Source organism: Manis pentadactyla, chromosome 16 (genome assembly GCF_030020395.1).
Source record: "Manis pentadactyla isolate mManPen7 chromosome 16, mManPen7.hap1, whole genome shotgun sequence".
Taxonomy (NCBI): Eukaryota; Metazoa; Chordata; class Mammalia; order Pholidota; family Manidae; genus Manis; species Manis pentadactyla.
Window position 1 is genome coordinate 26,331,140 of NC_080034.1, and position 17,314 is coordinate 26,348,453.

Sequence of the window (17,314 nt, forward strand, 5' to 3'; positions counted from 1 at the left end):
AAAAACTATTCTTAGTTGAAGGGCATGCAAAAATAGACAGTAGTCTGGATTCAGCCTTCGGGTTACAGTGTCCTGACCTCTGTCTCGGGCAGCCCCAGGCCACAGTAGCGCATTCTTTTCATTTCTCTACCTCTCAGCCCTTCATCTGTAATATGGAGATAATAGTGCACTGTCATGTTAATGAAATGAATGACTACATTAAAGCACTCAGGACAGTTCTTGGCACACAGTAGGCACATATATGATAGCTATTGCTGCTGCTTTTAATTTCACAAATCCTCCCGTGAAGAGTCCACCACCCTGTGGGCAAGGCAGCCCAGCTCTGCCATGTGGAAGCATGTGCTGCCCTCTTCTGGCAGATGGAGGAATCAGCACCAGGGGTGGCTAATCATGTTTTAATATAAGGAGGCCTGTGGATTTTCAAGCATCTTCTGCAAACGGGGACTCTCAGTTCTGCCTGAGATTTGACTGGGGGTTCCAAAAGAGGCCAGGTCTCCTTCCTTCCACTATCTGTCCTCCATCTTCCACTACCTGTCCTTCCATTATCTGTCTTCCATTATGGCCACCAGCCCTCATGGATCCTCCAGAGGTTGCTGGCTGGCTGGCGAATAGCTGCCCCAGCTGCTGCTTTCTCCCTCTCCTCTCCCCCTTCCAGCACCTCCACTCTTTACTTTTATGAACTTCCTTAACCTAAAGTAGGAACGTATTTGAAAGGGCTCAGAGCAGCCTGGGTGGGCTGTTAGCCCAGAACTAACAAGACCCTTGCTATCAAAGGCCCTGTGCTTTCTCCCAAGGCGTCATGAAAGCCAATTGCTGTCGGGCTGAGGGCGGGAGGAGGGTGCTGAGGAGATGAGGTGGAGCGTTTTCCCAGATTCCCCAGGATGTGGTGAGCCATGTTTAAAAGAGAATGTGTGTATTTATTATTCCAAGTCACACCAGTCACAAGGCTCTTCCTTCCTCCTCTTCCTCCCTCCCAGCGCTCAGCCCCCTGTGGTCGTGGGCCCCCTTCTGGAGGCCCAGCCTTTGCAAAGGGATGGACACGGCCCCCGCCTCCCATTCAGCCTCGTGCTCTGAGGGGAAAGCTAAGGCAATATGCAAAACACAGTAGGGATGTGAGTTATCATTGGCCTGCTCAGAGGCGAAGGGCACTGGGGTGGCAGGGGAACTCCTTATCTATTCTGTCTGAAACACAGGATGGCAGCTGTGTCCCAACTCGGGACGACTGGCTCCCCTGGAGGAAGACCTCAGCCTCGGCTGTTATCACGGTGGAGCCTCCCGGGTGGTCCCTGGACCACCACAGTGGTGAGGATAACGAGGGGACTGTCTTACCACTTCCTCATAAAGCAGCCATTGCTGTCCTGTTTCCAAAACACCTCTGATCATAAAGGAACCCTTCAGGCTGCCTTCCTTGGCCACCCCTGCGTGCAAACAGCCAACTCAGGGTAGTTTGTTTGTTTGTTTGTTGGGTGAAAGTTTGGCTTTGATTAGCATTCTTACAAGGAAAAACAAATAACCTGGTCTTGGTGAGCCCTACCTCCAAGGTTTGGCGCATCCTGCGTGAGCGTGCCCCCACACACGCAGAGCAGCCCTGAGGCTCAGGGCAAGAGGGAGGGGAAGGAGTGAATATTCCTTCTGGCCCCTCCCAGGACTTGCCCAGGGGATTCCTCCAGAGGGTCTTTGATTTGGTTCATTATCAAGGCGGATGCTGGCAATTCATAATTTCACAAATTGTGCTCCTGAAGCAAATCCTTGGACAGTCGTAAGGAAGGCGGTTGGTGGCGGGTGGTGAGTGGAAGGGCGGGCTCGGGGAGGGACAATCCTGCATGGGTGGGCGCATTCATTAGTGGAGGGAGCTGAGTTAGCTGGGTGGGCCTGCGGCCGGAGGGGAGCGGAGACCACCAACACTATTCCACGTGCTGGAATTTCCCACCGTCTGACCAGAATGAGTTCTCCTGGCCTGGCCTGGACTCAGATCAAGGCCTGGGGAATCAAGGAACATTAAATGACTAATTTAAACATGAGTAAATGCTCTTTCACCTCTGGGTACCGTTACCTCATCCTGGGCAACTGACACCTCTCGCCTTTGTGCAGTCTACACCAGGGAGCTAACCTTGTCTCCTCTGCACGTGCACCGCACACACACGCACACACAGCTTGTGTGTGTTCTGATATTTCTCTGTCCTAGCAGAGACCATCAGATACCTCCTTACAAGTGCAGCATTATCAATTAATCTGAAAACGAATGTGCTTGCATGCAAAGTTGTATTGGTGACGGAACACACAAAGCTGTAGGTCTCGCAGCTTTACTGTTAAACACAATTGTGTTTAGACGACAGAAGTGCAGCCGTGTGTTCATGGGGGTGCGTGTCTACATTTCACTGTGTAGGCATAGGTCCAGAGGGCTGTAATTGGTTTACACAATGGCTGCTCTCACAGTCCATCATCTGTAATTAGAACATAGCTTTGAGGGAAAAATATTCCCTTCTCTCTGTGACATGGAGAGTGGCTCTGGGTAAATTAGCATGGAGAACGGGTGCCCCATAGTTGGTAGAGCTGGGGCTCAAAATGACAAAATAAACCTTCTATACAAAGACTTTACACCTCAGTTATAAACTCTCCTTGTCAAATTTGTCCCTCTCTTGACCAGGCAGGCTGGACACCATTCTGAAGCACGGAAATATGGCCAAGAAGATGTGAGGGAGCCAGTGATGGGCACAGGGCAAACCAGGCATCTCTCAGCCTTTAAACTCTTTGGCTACAAACTATTTAGTATTATTTAATACTAAAACCTAGGAATTGAAGCCAGGGGTTAAATCCAGTCTGGTATTCTGAATCAGCCCCTTAGAGAGGTTAATTTGCTGGGGTGGGGTGGGGTAAGTCACTACTTGAAATCGGCAGCTTTCTTTAAACATCTGCTAGAGAGCTGGCTTTCAGGAATGCATGGCCCCCTCGGCCCCCCTCTAAGCTGGTCCCGAGTTAAGCCTGAGTAGCCTCATTAGCTAAAGAGACGCATATGTTGAGGACTTAGGTGTCAAGTTAGCCTCCAGTTTGTTTACCTTGTGATCCCGACCATTTTCCAACTTGAATGCGCATTTGAATCCCCCGCGGGTCTTGTTTAAATGTAGGTATTGATGCAGTGGGTGGGGTGGGGCCTGAGAGCTTCCAGGTCACTCTGCTGCGGGTCCAGGAGGGGCTTTGGGAAGTCGGATTTAGGGCAGCAGTTTCCCTGAGGGAACGCGCTGCCTGTTTCTCAGTCATCGTTGTTATCCCAAGAGCCGAGCTCAGCATCTGGCCCAGAGCAGGTGCTCAATAAACATTTGTTAAATGAAGGAACAAACCGTACCTCAAACACTTCCAGACACCTCCACCCTGGTTGCTGGTTGACCTGAAGGATGGTCAGTGGGCCCATCCTGCCTCAGCACATCAGGGCTGTTTCCTCCAAGCCGCTTCCTACGCCATCTATCCGGCCCTCATCTTTAAGCCCTAAACCCACATCCCAGGCCCTTCTATTCTCCTGATTATCTTTGAAACTTCCCAGACTCCATTTAAAGTTAATGATCTTCTATGACTGGAACTATCTCTCACCTGAGAACATACAATATCTCTATAACCACTGGTATAATTAATAAAGCCTCATGGTGGAAAAATAAAAAAGGAATAACCTTTAAATCCAGTTAGTAAACGAGTATAAAAATCTGAAAAGTTCTCCTCATGAAGACCACCACTGTGGTGGAGGTAATGTTTGTTTAAGCGGTGTTTTTCGTGTCACCTTTTTTTTCTATAACTCCATTCAAGGAACATCATATTCAGTGTTGAAGGTAAAACTCCAACAAGATTCAGAAGAGAAAACGGAAGATTAAATTCTAGTGTTCTTCCAGCCCGAAGCCAGAGGTCAGATTATTTTTCTAAGAAAACATGGTGGAAACATCACTTAATGATCTGGCTGATAGTAAGAGCTGTTTCTCCGTGCCTGCACCCAGAGCCCCTTCCATTCCTGAATATTCCTGGGAAAGGGTTCGGACCACAGGATGCTCAGGCCCTCACATCCAGCTCTGACTCTGATGGTCACATGCCCATTGATGTTTGTGTTAACAGTCACCTGAGTTTTGTGTTCACTGCGGGGACCTCAAAGACATGTTTTACTCAGCACTTTGCTCAGGTGTGGCCCTGGCTTTATGTCTACCTGTGTCACTTGGCAGAGAGGTGCAGGTCTGCGGTGGCCTATGCTCCTTGCTTGGCTCTGATGACCCTGCAGGAGGGCATGCCAGGCCAAACAAATAAAATCCCTTCATCAGTCCCCAAGAAACCAAGTGTTCTCTTTGCACAAAGCAAGGGGACCATTGCAGGTCCTCCAGCGAGAGAAAGCTAGCTGCATATGCATGTAGAGACACAGAGAGTCACCTTTTAGGGTTTCTCACCTTTCCTCAAACCTCACTGAATAGCTCATTCTTCTATAAATAAGTATTTATTCAATGCCAGGCACTGCATAAGTTGCTATAACAGTAATGTCATAATGAAATATTGGTGATATCTATGTGTATTGGCAAAGGTTGTGTCTGGCTGCATGTAGTAGAAACCTCATTACAGAGGCTAAAGTAAATATTTTATTTCATTTAGCAAAAATCTATATAGCATTTTACTATGTGCCATCCCTTATTCTAAGTGCTCTTTATAAATGTTTACTCCTTAATGGGAGTTTGCTTTACTCACATAACAAGAAGTCTAAAGATTAGAGAGTTCCAGGCAGTTGTAGTTGCTTGAAGAAGTCATGGATCCTGCTCCTTAGAGCATCTGATTCTGCATCTTACTGTGTGACTTTCATTCCAGACATTACAGCTGAGTTCCAATCAATGCCAGCTGTGTCTCTCTTTTCTGTCCCATAAACCTGTCCATAAATAAATTTCCACTTACATCTCATTGACCAGACCTTGGTCACTTAGCCTCCTCTAGCTGATAATCTGGGAAGATAAGTATTTTTGACTGGGAACATCGCTATTCTGAAAAACTCTGGGTTCCATTCCATCAGTAACAAAGAAGGTAAGAGTGAATTCTTGCATGTAATTCACTTTCAACTTACAGTGACTTTTTTTTTTAAGCTAAGGTGAAAGTATCTGATCTCATCATGCCAAAGAAAAAGACACGCTATTTCAAATTCTCCTTAGAGATTGGCCAAATATGGATCATCACCCCACCTACATTTTAAGGAACAGAAGTATAAATTTACACATTTAATCTCCATTTTGAGGAACAGAAGCATAAAATTGCACATTTAATTTTCAATACTCTTCAAACTTTAGAAGATGCAAGACTCATGTAGTAAAACATGTGCAACCAGAAAGCCCAGTGGATAGCTTCTGTAACCCATGGCAGAGGGGAGGGGGCAAATGAGGGCACCCAGAAGGTGCTCTGAACAAGAGGGGCTGCCAGTATAATTGTGGCATAGCTGGGAAATTCTGCAAAAGTTTCAGTCAACCCCAGCCCCTGCTAAACTTACCCTCCATGCTTGCCCCACTACACAGCCGTTGGGAAAAAGGTTCACCCTGGTGGGATTGTGGTTACAGTGGCAGAGTCAGAGAGAAACATACAGCTGAGTACTCCAGAAAAGACTTGAATAATTCATCTGGGGTGACTTCCTCAGGGCAGAGGATGAGACCAGCCCAATTATTTCTCAAACAGGTATTTTTCCTGCAGCACCTCTAAGAACTTATTAGCTCTTTTGCATGCTTTGATTCTTATACATCAGCTTCATCATCCACTGCACATAAGGACCACTCACCATGTGGCAGGCTTAGTTCTAAGCCCTCTCCATTACTCATTGCAACTCTTTAGGGTGTGCTGTACAGTGATTCATCTTTCAGATGAGGAAACTGAGGCACAGAGGTTAGGCAGCCTGCTCAAACTACACGGCAGAGCCAGGGTCCCAACCCAGGCAGCTGGCCCTGTAGTAGCCTATCCAATGACCTGTGTATATTATACATTTAACATAATCCATTATTTTAAAAGCATGTTGCGCTGAAGTTTTAAACAAGAGTAAGCAAGTCATTTAGGAAACTGATCAAATCAGTTCATAAACCATTGAGCAACCAAGCATGTGTGTTTCCCTAAATATACTCAACAATCCCAGCTTCACTGTTGAGTCCTGACTCTGTGATTCATTAGGGACACGGGGCTCCAAACCTGGCCCCCAGTGGGCGCTGATAGATAACCTGTTCAACAAATGAAAGAAGGGGCAACTAGGAGAGAAGCTATACGATAGTCACAGAACCAGTGATGATTTAAATTTAGAGCTGTAGTGGCTGGGTGGCAGTTTTTAAATTTGTTAATGGCCTGATTTAAAGATGTGGGCATTTGAGGATGAAGCAAGACAAAATATGGGTAAGTCACGTTAGCCTGAGTGGAGGGCAGGAGAGCTGAGAAACAAACTCTTTAGGTCTAAACACTAGAGCAGATGACCAAGAAAGTCAGAATCTCTGTTGACCAGCTCACGCCACATGTTTGAACATCAGCACTAAGCCTAATCTATGGCCTGATACTTTAAAATAACCTGTTATAAAGTAACCATAAAAAACTCACAGTTTTCAGCCCGATTCAGTCTGCTCCATAAACTCCAACCAGCATTAATAGCTTCAGTCAGCCTTTATGTCCTTCTTTCCATTAGCACAATGGGTTTTACAACCATTTATGAGTTCTGGAAAGCCTAATAGAAAACACACATGCGTGTTTCGCTCTGTAAGATGCAGAAGAATTTTCTTTGCTTAAGGAGAGACCAGAAGGGGTCACCCCAGCCCCATGGCTAAAGTCTGGCCAGGGCTCCTCGCCCGGACCCTATTCTGGCCGCTCCCGCTAGCTCAGCCCTCCCCGGTGAGCTGCTGCAATTGACTTTTTAAACTGGCTCCGTTCAGTCAGCCTCTGTGTATCTTTCTCTTCATGTTGATAGATTAATATTTGGGGAGTTTATATGGCACAGACTGTGTGCACCAAAGGAAACCTAAATTTGAAGACCTAAGTGAGAATCTATCTCTTCAAATGTATACTGTGGTCTTTAGGAGAATTAGAAACTTAACAGCGTCTGGAATGGTCTCTATGAGCCGTACCTCCCATCATACTTTAAAAAACGTATTATGAAAGGTATGCTGAAGTTGTCCTAAATTATTTACCATGCTGGTGTTTTAAACACAGCCAAATAAAGGCAAACACTTGCCTTTTTAAAAGTTAATTGTGTTTTGTTGTGGTTTGTTTTGGGGAATAAGACTTTTGAACATAGGGCAAGTATCAGGTTGATTTGTGAATCTGTATAAAAAAGATGATTCTTTACAATGATCCCCTGTAGGGGTTGGGGAAGAAACTATATGGAGGATCTGTTTCTTCCTCAAGGAAAAGTCACTGAATCCCTCAGAAATAGATCCAAGACTGCCCCGCCTACTCAGTGATTTTCTCCACCCAAGGGAGGAGGGAGCATCCTATGTCCAGATCCACCATAGCGGCAAGATTTGAATCCTGCCTGGGGAGTGAAGAATCCTTTACAGGCCTTTTCCTGGAAAGAACCGTAGGAGTTTGTCACTTAATTCAGCCTCCCACTGAAGGCCAAAAGCTTTCCTACAACAAACAAGTAACACGGGAGGGGCAGGAGCTGCAGACCTCTCGGGCACCGCGGGGGCCGCAATGCGGAGCAGTGGGGAGCCTACTGAAGCTCGTTGCATTTTGCTGTCTCATAAACCACTATTTGTCTTCCCACCTTTCCGGTTTTCACCAGCGCCTAGAAAGAGAGGTCAAGGAATTGCTTCCCACATGTGAAGCCCTGGGTCTTCCCCAGCCAGAGCCAATTTGACAACCTTCTTCTTTTTGGCTGTGAGACCAAGTGCAGTGTCCTTGGGCTCATGCCAACGGTGGGCATGACTCCTCCAAACTGTCAGACCCAGAGAGTTTGACACACCCATGTGTCCTGGAGAGAACAAGTCCAAATCCAAAGAGAGGATTCAAGGCAACTTGGGATCCTGAACATGTTGGGAAACGCGAGTGAGCATCATCTTCTGGGCTTGCTTGGAGAAGCTGCGCTTCGGACGTTCAGCTCCTGCCTTGGGTTGATCCCTTGCTCTGTGGCCGTTCACTCGGTCCCTCTTTCCCTCACATCTTCCCATAAACTTAAGCATAATAATAATAACTCTTTTGTTAAGTCCCACTATGCACCAGGCTCTGTAGAAGATGCTTTAACAGCGACCTGTGAACAACCAGAACCAGTGGCAGGATTCAAACCCAGGTCTCTTGGACATCCGAGTGGAGGCACCACTCTGCTACCTGTCTATTATAGGGGCCTGATTCAGGGCTCTCTGACCTCCCCCACCCAGGGTCTCTCTGTCCCTTCCCTTTTGAGACCAGTGACATGCTAACATGGCTAGACGGCCCAGACACAGCAGAGGGGGTCTCACCAACCCTGAAACAAAGCCCTGTTCCCATCTCCTACAATCCTGGTGCCATTTCTGCCGCACTGAGGCCTGAGGATCAGGCATGGATACTGCTCCAAAAGACAAGGAACCATGGGGATCAGCTATCCTGTCCAAAAGAGTCACTATGGGTCTGAGAGTGTAGACCCCAGTTTCCACCTGGTTTTGCCTTTATGTGGTCATTCAGAATCATGTAGCCCAATTATAACAGAGTCACCTTACTCTTTCTTAAGGACTTTTGCAACAAAGAAAAGCTACATGACTCCAGTGTACAAAATCTGAAAGGTAAATATAGATCTTTACAGGTTTCTTGGGGGAGAGGGAATTACACTGCCCATCAGAAAATCCTAAAAGCCCCCTTAGAATATCTTTTTCTTTCCTCAAAATCGTTCTCTTGATGAGAGTATTTCTGTGTCTGTCCACCTGGCCTGCTCCTTGTCTTCTCCCAGCCTTCATAACTCTCCTGGGCCTTGCTGTCCTTCCTTTCTGCTGGATCTTTGGCCCGGAGCATCTCACAGAGAGCAGTTTGACCTCTCTGTTTCTAAAGAAAGTCTTCTTCCTCCAAAAAGATAAAGGAGAGGGGATGTTAAATTTTTATTGTTTGATTTTCTTTTTGTTCCCATCACATTATCATTCATGTTAAAATTTATCAAATGTCAGCAAGGTGTGGCCATCTTTGAATTTCCTCTGTAAGAATATGTAAGATGGCCAGAAAAATCTCCTCAGTGGCCTCCTCAAACCGCAGCTATTTTTATTTTGCATCCTTTGGTTCTATTGACATGATCTCCAAGAAGAAGATTCAGTCCTCCAGGTGTTTCTCAATATCTAGATGTTTCTTTCTTTATGAGCAAAACCCAAGTGGATTTCTCACTCTTCACCCAGGTATTTCACTGTCACATAGACAACGCGGCAGCAGTGGCCCCAAGGACAGGCAGAGGTGGGGTGTGCCGCTGAGGACTGTAGGGCTGTGTTAGGCTCTCTCCTCGGAGGTAACTCCTGGGCCCAGTCACTGCACTGAAAGCACCAAGAATTGTATTAACAGAAGAACAAGCCTTTAATAGAAGAAGACAAATGGGTTTTCAAATTAGCTGGAGGGTAAAGCATGAGGAGTGATATCCTGAAATAACCACACTCTTACCAGGGGAATAAGGGTACGTGGAAAAGGTCTGCAGCGTGCCAGCAGGAGGGCAGGCTGCATAGACCCCCAGGGAGCAGTGAGCCAGTCATTGGCACCAAGACAGGGCCCTGCAAGGTAGAAGAAGTTTAAGTTTTGAAATTCAACCGTCCTGTTTTTAAATCCTGATTTTGCTCATAACTTGAATGGTAGCGTTGATAATTTGAATGACTTTTCTCTTTGCCTTTCTGGGAATTTTCCTTTCTTTGCCCTAGGCATCCATTGGCCCCAGGAGAGATGAGGGTACTAAAGAACGTCTTATAAGGGGAGAAAAGGAATTTAGTATTTAGCTTCTGATACTCAAAACAGCATTTTCAACAAGACAATCACCTGCAAGTTAAGGTATTGTCTTTAAATGTTCTAAATTCCTTTATCTCTCAGTTTTAGCATGAGGACTCCTCTCACAGAGAAGAGATGGCCCTTCTGCCTGCACAGTGGGCCAGGAAGGCTTGCTGCTCTGTGGTTGACGGACTATTTGACATAGGAAAATGAAAAGGAAAGCCCACCTCTTGTGTTCCAGGGAATTTGTGGGGGAAGGTGAAGAGAAAGGCAGGTGGGCCAGGAAAGTAGAGACTTGGCTGGGAAGCCCATGTGCTTTCCTTGGAGCCCCTCCAGGGCTTTGGAAGGAAGCAGGCAGCTCACTTCTGACCACCACCCTAGGGTCAATATTCCCGTGATTACTCAAGAAGGAAGTGGAGGTTCAGCATAACTGAGAAAAGACGTGGGACCTGTGGTAGCTCCCCAAAGTCTTTTACCCCAGAGATCCCAGGACACCCACCTTGCCAGAGCCTTCTCTGTGCCCCACCCTATTTGTGGAGGGAGAAGAGCAGAGGAGAGGGGAGCTTTCAGAGAAATGAAGTATTTTTATGTAAAAGAGACTGAGAATTCTGTAGAGGAACTATTTAATTATTACATCAGACTAGGTTATAATCCAGAATGGATGAATTAAAATTATTGTTTTCCTGTTACACAGGGGTTGGGAGCTTGTGAGGAAGACCACAACAGTTAAAAACAAAACTAGGGACGTTTTCATTGTGCACTCCAGAAGTAGTTTGTACAGTTTGCTTGGACAAGCATGTGTGCCTTGGCTAAATCTAAGACTCAATTTCTTTATCTGTTAAACGGGGCTGAATAATAATTCTCATCTCAATGGCCTCATTGTGTATTTAAATGACAGATGGCATATACATCCCTGGTTCACTTCCGAAATGCAGTAAATGTACTTGTTGCTGGTACTGGAAGAGGATCAGAGCGCTGACAGGAAGATAGCAGAGCAGAGGGTGCTTGGCCTGGAACCAGCTCCCAATAGCTACACGCTCCACTGGAGAGTCGAACAGACCACCATCCAGCCTGCAGATGACGGTTAGAGGTGGACCCCTGTTTTTTCTCTCTTTGCAAGTTCATATGCCAGAGAAAAAAACATGCATGAGGAACTGGGAGTACAGCAACTGGGGCCCACAGAGCTGCTCCTGTGCTTTCAAAGAGCACCTTTGACATCTGTTCTGCTGCAAGTGAATTTTGAGCCCCAAAGGGTCTGCATGGCTGCTTGCCCATCAGTACCCCTGCTATTCAAAGCAAGCCAGCATCCCAGGGCTGAGCTGTGCCTGCAAGAGCTTGTTGGAGGCTGAGCTGGAGTCTTGGTTCCCTGGTCCCCATTCAGCCTCCATGCCCTGGTAAGAGTATATTATTTTCTTAGCTCAAATTGCCGTTTCCAAGTCATTATTTCTCTATGACGAGAAAACAATATTGGGTCTTATGTAATATCAACCTCAATGAATCTGGAAGTGATCATGGAATGGGTGGATTTTTTTTTCCTCCTTAAAAAAGAGAAAAATAAATTCGAGATTGTTTGCATATGGCTGGGAATATTTATGAACTATTCTCCTTGTCTCCTCATCACATATTTTACCCAGTGCATTTGTGTGTGGTGGAGCATAAATCTTTATGGGAAGGGCGAGTGGAGAGGGGAAGAAAGCAGTTGAGGGACCTGGGTATCTATCAAAGGCCTGGGACATTAGTGGTCTTGGGTCTCAGGGTTCTTTGGCCTCAGGCTGGCCTGCTGTGGTCTGAGGGTTACGCAGTCCTGCTACTCAGAAGAAGTGTTTTGGAGGGAAGGTTTCAAATTCAAGCACTGAAGGAATTAACATCTTGTCACTCTGGTTTCTTTCACAGCCCCCTCAATCTTACTAGAGCAGAAAGTTCAACACCAATGGTTTCATGACCTGGGTGCTGTCAGCCAAAAGAGATAATGAAATTATATGGATGCCAAATTGAGCCCGGGTCAGAGGAATGAGTTGGCAGGTAGAAAGGAAAAGAACTGGCAGAACATGTGTTGGTGCTGGCGTTTGTTATTTGATAATACGGTGGTGTGTTAGTACACAGGCATGTTGCATCTATTTCCCTGTGGCCATGCCTCTCAGCACAGCTCATCACCAAGAAGGAGCCCAGGGGGGCCTAAGGGATGGGTCTGTGGCTATACATCAACTTGGGAAGAGCAGCAAAGCTCTGGGCTGTTGATTTCCTTCTCTAGGGACCAGACCCCAAAACTGGAGCTTCCTAGCATCTCTCATTCTCTGCAGCACCTCGGATTTTTGAGGACTGTACTGTCCAAGACTATGGGATAAGGAACAGAGAGCAGGGTGACCACCCCATTTGGCGAGGCAATAGCAATGGCTGTTATTCACAGATGTCCTAAGTTGGGCCAGGCACTGTGGGAGGCACTTTCCCTGTACAGTCTGCGTTGGTCATCTTGATGGCCTTATGAGGGTTAAGGATCTTTAGTCCCATAGAGGAGATGAGAAAACCTAAGCTCAGTGAAGTTGAGAGACTGGCTCAAGGTCCCACTCAGTAAGTGCCAGTATCAGGGATGTTTCCAGGATTTGTGGGGTCTGAAGCCAATACAATAAACATAAATAAGGAATTTTAATAATCAAGTACAGGGGCTTGGAAGGGGTCCATACAATTAAGAGAACTTGAAGCTTAAACCTCAGCAGCATCAGAGTAAATACAACCTGGGCAGTGTCAAAATTAAAGCACAAGGTTAGCCCCTGGCCATGTGGCCCCTTCCCTTTCTTTGTGGCCTCGTCTCTTTTTCTCTCTTCCATGGTTGTCACCAGCTCGGTCTTCCACATTCCTGATCAAAAAAGCACAAACTCGAGTAGCAAAACTGACACATGGAGACATCCTCAGAACATGCCAGCTGGGTATGTTATATGGCACAGTTATGACCTAAGGCAACGAACGTGCCCAGTGCCAACCTTTATCCTGCCATCAGGCAATCATTAGAGAGATCATTTATTCAGAACTTTTCTCCCAAGGAGTTTCAGTTGCCATTCTAGGCTGCTTTCACCAAATTTCATGACAGTTCCCAGACTGGGTAATTTGGGCACAGATTTATGCAGTGGCCTGCTTTGGTCTCCGAGGGGTATTTTGGAATTAGAAACTTTCTCATTTTCCATCAGGAATCTCTTTCCCTTGGATGAGATCCGTTGGTCAAATTTCAACAGGCATTCTATTTGATTTTTTCCTTTCTCCATTATAATCAAGATTTTTATCATAATCTCCATAACTGAAGGGGGTAGAGAGATTTGAGGGAGCAAATGAACCCAATATACATCACAAGGGCTTTGTGGGGGAGGTGTGGGGAGCGTAAGCATTGTTTAGTGCTCACCCTCTGCCACTGCCCTTGAATAGGCCTGCAGTCCCATCCCAGTCTGGACAATTACTAACGGGAATACAAGCATTTTTCCCAGCCTTGCTCACTCTGTTCTCCCAAACTGGAAACACAAAGCAGATGATGAAGTACAAGTTCAAATGCCACACCAGGGAGAAGGAAGTATTGAGAAACTATGTCCAAACTCAAGTCTGTTTTCAAATATTCCAGTAAGTGTTCAACTGATTTATCTTGGGCTGGTGTCATTTCATTGTCTCAAACAAAAGGCCTTCTATTAAAAGACAAATGCGGTTATGTGGGGAGTGGCTAACAGAAGGCACATTTAGGAAAATCTGAGCAACAGGATAGGTTTCTAGGCTCTTCCTGCAGGGACAGCAGTCCCTTTGCATTGGGATTGATTCCCATTATCTCAGGGTTACACTCTAAACCAGAGTCTGGGAAAGACAGCCACTGGGATGAGACTAACGCAGTGGCTAATGACCTGGCCAGCCATCCCCTCCACCTCTGTCCTCAGAGCTCAGGTGGACAGTTTCTATGTTAGTGTTGCATTGCTAGGATGAACTGTGTGATTTGGTGGAAATGACTGGATGATAGAAGCTTCGAACAGTTGTTCTTTTGGTATTTTGCTCTGCTCTTGTGTCTAAATGAATTACTGGATAGATAATTATTGGGGAAGACTGTGAAAGTCCTCTGCCACATTATCTTCCTTTGGATGTTCATTAGTTCATTATTTGAACTGTGCCCATGACAGGCTTCCAAGCAGCTGTGATCACTCATTCCAGGGGGAGCCACTGTCAGGTGTGCTGGCCCCTCCATTTTGGACAGTCTGGTTTTTAGAATAACCTAAATTAAATTCAAGTATGCCTCTCTGATACCCACTGGCCCTCTAGGGTGATTACTTTCCTAGGTCATGTCTTCCTAGAAGGCTTATCTCCATCCCTTCTCAGGCTTGGTTAATTAATGTTTCCATAGCTAATGCTTCTACAAAATCTGGCACATACCTCTAGCCTAGGACTTCAATGCAATTGTTATTTACCTATTTAAAAGCCCTTTCTCCCTACAAAATTATTATGAGGGTTAATTGTGGTGTGTTGATAAAATATAGATAAAAGGAAAATGAAAAGTTGGCTATTACCATTGCATCTGCTGGAGATAAGCACCATAAAAGCTTTGATGTATGTCCGCATGGTGGTATTTATGTATTTTTTACAAAAAAGAACCAGGTAGTGTTTATTGCTTGGATCAGGTTTGCTTTTTCAGGCCACTCAATAGTCTTCTGCACCTGCTTGATCGCTGTTCCATAGGGTATGGGGAGCTGGCAGTGTGACGAGTTGGGCAGGATTCAGGGTAAGTTACTTTACTCTGAAGACACTGCGGCTGTATCTGGTGGTGAGAAGGTTGACTAAGGGTCCTTCTTTTGCTCTTCCGTGCCAGCCCTTGAGAGAGGCCTGACCAAGGCACTGAGGAAACTGGACAACTACCTGAGCACTCCTCTGCCAGAGGAGATCGACGCCAGCACCCGTGGGGATGATGACAAGGGCTCCCGGCGCAGGTTCCTGGATGGGGACGAGCTGACCCTGGCCGACTGCAATCTGTTGCCCAAACTCCATGTGGTCAAGGTAAGAGAGCTTGGCTCCCAGGGGCTCCCCAGATCCAACTCCATCTTAGGTCCAATTGCCTGTGTTTAATGAGTCAAGGACAAAATCACCTGCTGGTTGAGAACCTGGCTCTGCAGTCACCTGAACAGAACTCGAAGTCAGCCTCCCCTGCATGCTAGCTGCATACCTTCTCCGAGTTTCAGCTTTCACCTGTGAAATATGCAGATACTGCTTACTTCCAGGATTGTTAGGAGAGTAAACAAGGCATGAAAGTTCCTGGCATGTTGTAAGGGCTCAACAGACAACAGTTGCTATTGTCCTGTCATACACAGTGATACAGTCCTTCCCGCCAAGGGCTTCTTCCTTGTAGGTTTTCCCTGGCCACGCCCCGACTCAGTGCACCCTCCTAGGCACAGTTTCCTGGTGCACAGACCCACCTGCTCCTTCCCTGCAGCCACTCCCCATGGCATGCAGGCATCATCTCCCTCATCTATCCGCTGCAGAGCAGGAGGTTGCAGGAAGCCATGCTCACCGACTGTCCTCAGCATGTGGTGCAACCCTTTCCTGTAGGAATCTTAGGATCTGAGGGTTGGAGAGAAGGTAATGCCAAGGTCGTCCAGAACAATCTGGACGGCTTTTTGCGTGTCTGTGACCGGCTTGGTGCAGCTGCGACTGCGCAGTTATGAGGGCAAGAGTCCTCTGCCTAATAAGCCAGCCCTGCCATTTTGGACTGCTGTGATTATTAAAACATTTTTCCTTGTTTGAGCCCAGACAGGCCTCCCTGCTCGCCTCTGTTAGATCAGCAGCGCAGAGGAGGGCTGCTCTCTCGCATCTCACTTGAAGACAGCAGTTGTGTTGCCGAAGTTGTTTAAACAGACACTTCTCACATCCTTTCCTGACTCTCACTAGCCTAGAGAAAAACACAGTGGGATGGTGTAGCTACACTGCTCTCTCCTTTTACACATGTTTGTATATTACCCTGTCAGTGAGACAACACGCTCTGTGCGGATAGGGCGTTCTCGGAGTGTTACAGTGGGTAACGGTGGGCACGTGGCAACCCTTCATAAATATTCATTAGCCATCTGATCACCTAGCTTGTGTCTTTATGATAACCAGTTTCTTTCTGCCCTTCACTGAGAAGAATCAGATTCAATCATTTACCAGCTGGACATCTGCCTATTGGTTTTCAGCTGAAGTTCTGTGCTAGACATGCAAGCTTCCCTCCAATCAGAGAGCACACCAGCTTGAATTGAAATCTCAGCTGTGCATACACTGGCGGCCACCCAGACTCAGTGAGAACTGGAGACTGGGAGGGAATCACGCATGCCAGTGCTGATGGACTGATCAAATGCAGCCCATTGCTAAGAAGACATATTGGGTTCTGGGCCAAACCATCAGTCACCTGTAGGTCCAGCAAGCTTATGGCACTTTGAGTTATTAGTTTCTGCATGCCCACCCATACCCCAAACATCCTTTATTGTCTTTTCTGAAAAATAGGTGACACCATAGGGACAGTATGATTCTAGTTCAGTCACACTGTGTCAAAGTGATATCATAGAAAACTCCCTTTCTAGAAGTCAGGAGATCCAAGCTCTACTCCTGTATCTGCCACCAGCTAGCAACATGGGCTGGGGCATATCGTTCAGTCTACTTGGAATTCATTTTTCTGATGCTTTAACAGGAGAGATGTGGATTATACTCCTCATCTCTTTTTTCTTTGTTCCTTCACTCCTTTCTCCTTTCTTACGCCAACACGTATTGACTACCCACTTAAGAATTCCTTGGAGAATAAGAAAAACATGTGGACCCCAGGCCCCATACTTCATGCTATGATTTCTCCAGTTCCTTCCAGCCCTAAAGGACTGTGTTATGCCCCGGCCCTTGGATGCAGTTCAGGGAGTCGTTCACTCAGGGAAGCCGGGGATCAGAGGGAGGATGGCCTGCAAGGGGACAAAGGCTGGGGCTCGCCTCCTGTCTCCTCGGATTTCTGCTGATCCAGCTTATCAGATCCCAGAGACCTGGCAAACCTCTGAAGTGCAGAAAGAGCACGGGGGGAGCCAAGTCAGCCCTCCAGTTTGGCTTCCAATCCAAAAGTTAATCTGGGCTGGGGGAGCTAACTATTTTCATATGCAAGAGCAAATTCGGAACGTGAGCACGGAAGGTCCTGCGAACATCAGAGATTCACGTGTGCATCCTCTCTCTCTGTCTCCCTCTCTCTCTGTCTGTCTCTCTCTGTCTCCCTCTCTCTCTCTCTCTCTCTTTTTCTCTTACTTGGCTCTCTTTTGAGTTCATTCTCTTTCTCACCGAGAGCCCGGCTTGGACTTGCACAGTCTGGCTCCCTGCTAGTTACCATCCCCCAGGTCAAGCCAACATGTGAGGAAAGAGCCAGCTCTGTGGAAAAAGCTGAGGGTGTGCCGGTCAGGCAGGG

General features: G+C 46.7%; 1 protein-coding gene across 3 annotated transcripts in view; it reads left to right on the forward strand.

Annotated features, from left to right (window-relative positions):
- The window catches only part of LOC118933248 (chloride intracellular channel protein 5), a 137,083-nt gene that overhangs the window by 70,732 nt on the left and 49,037 nt on the right, over positions 1–17,314 (forward strand). For all 3 annotated transcript variants that reach the window (XM_036927334.2, XM_036927333.2, XM_036927335.2), the window contains exon 5: positions 14,723–14,907. In XM_036927334.2, the coding sequence (XP_036783229.2) occupies positions 14,723–14,907 (185 nt within the window). The remainder of the gene's footprint in view (positions 1–14,722; positions 14,908–17,314) is intronic.